Source organism: Trichinella spiralis, assembly GCF_000181795.1.
Source record: "Trichinella spiralis strain ISS 195 chromosome Unknown Scfld2608, whole genome shotgun sequence".
NCBI lineage: Eukaryota > Metazoa > Nematoda > Enoplea > Trichinellida > Trichinellidae > Trichinella > Trichinella spiralis.
This window is the reverse complement of record NW_003529547.1, coordinates 1-1,124: the sequence shown is the minus strand read 5'-3', so window position 1 is coordinate 1,124 and position 1,124 is coordinate 1. Positions and strand designations below refer to the sequence as shown.

The 1,124-nt window shown below is 41.2% G+C and overlaps 1 protein-coding gene across 1 annotated transcript; it reads left to right on the top strand.

The window, feature by feature from the left end:
• Positions 1 to 49: 49 nt before the first annotated feature.
• Tsp_14585 (zinc finger protein) lies at positions 50 to 1,069 on the top strand (the record flags this gene model as incomplete). Its single annotated transcript, XM_003368358.1, is given in 3 exon segments — positions 50 to 218; positions 229 to 545; positions 572 to 1,069. Coding segments are annotated over 3 exon segments (984 nt in total), but the record flags the coding sequence as incomplete, so codon positions are not given.
• Between the last annotated feature and the right edge of the window lie 55 nt (positions 1,070 to 1,124).

Here is a 1,124-nt window from a genome sequence, read left to right as displayed (position 1 = left end):
AGTACTTCAAATTACGGGTTCGTGGCTATTGAAAAAAGCGGCGTTGAAGTGCCACAATGCGTTGTATGCCTTGATACATTCAGCAATGATGCTTTACGGCCAACCCGACTGCAGCGGCATTTGCATCACCGCCATCCTGAGTTATCAAAAAAACCTGTGGAATACTTTTGCGCTGAAAGAGATTCCCTTTCTCAAATGAGACTTGAGAAAAAAGTCAAGTATAATCAGGAGACTGTCAAGGCTGATAAGAGCATCATATGAAATAGCCATGTTGATTGCCAAGAATAAGAAACCACATACTATTGGAGAAAATCTTGTTAAGCCCTGCATTGTGAATGCAGTAAAGATTCTGCTTGGGGATGACATGGCGAAGCAATTTAAAAGTATTTCTCTTTCTGATTCAACAGTTAAACGCCGAATCGATGAATTAGCTGATGATATAAAACAGCAAGTTCTTGAAAAGGTAAAGTGTTCTCCTTTTTTTCCTATAAGTTGTGATGAGCCACAGACCAGGCAAACTGTGCACAGCTCATTGTATACGCACGGTTCATTGCAAATAACACAATTGAAGAAGAACTACTTTTTTCTGAACCACTGAAAACTACAACGAAACGAGCTGATGTGTTCCAAGCCGTGTCACAATTTTTTGAAGTAAATGGCTTGATGTGGGAAAAACTTGTTGGTGTATGCACTGACGGTGCACCCGCAATGCTTGGCTCTCGGTCTGGCTTTGTGAAGATGGTCAAATCAAAAAACCCATCTATTTTTGCAATGCACTGTGCAATTCATCGGCAGGCTTTGGTCGCTAAAACTTTGCCTGATGATCTCAGAGAAGACCTTAATTTTGCCGTGGAGGTTGTCAACTATGTGAAAAGCAGTGCATTGAACACTCGATTATTTGCGTCACTCTGTGAAAGTTTGAATGCTGACCACATGGCACTTCTCTATCATACAGAAGTTCGTTGGTTATCAAAAGGAAACATGCTTGGTCGGATTTATGAACTGAGAGAAGCAGTGGCAGAGTTTTTGGAGCAACGAGGAAGACGCACAATGTGTCGAGCTTTCAAAAGTGAACATTTTCAGCTTAGCCTGGCATATCTTGCAGATATTTTTGAAGCACTGAA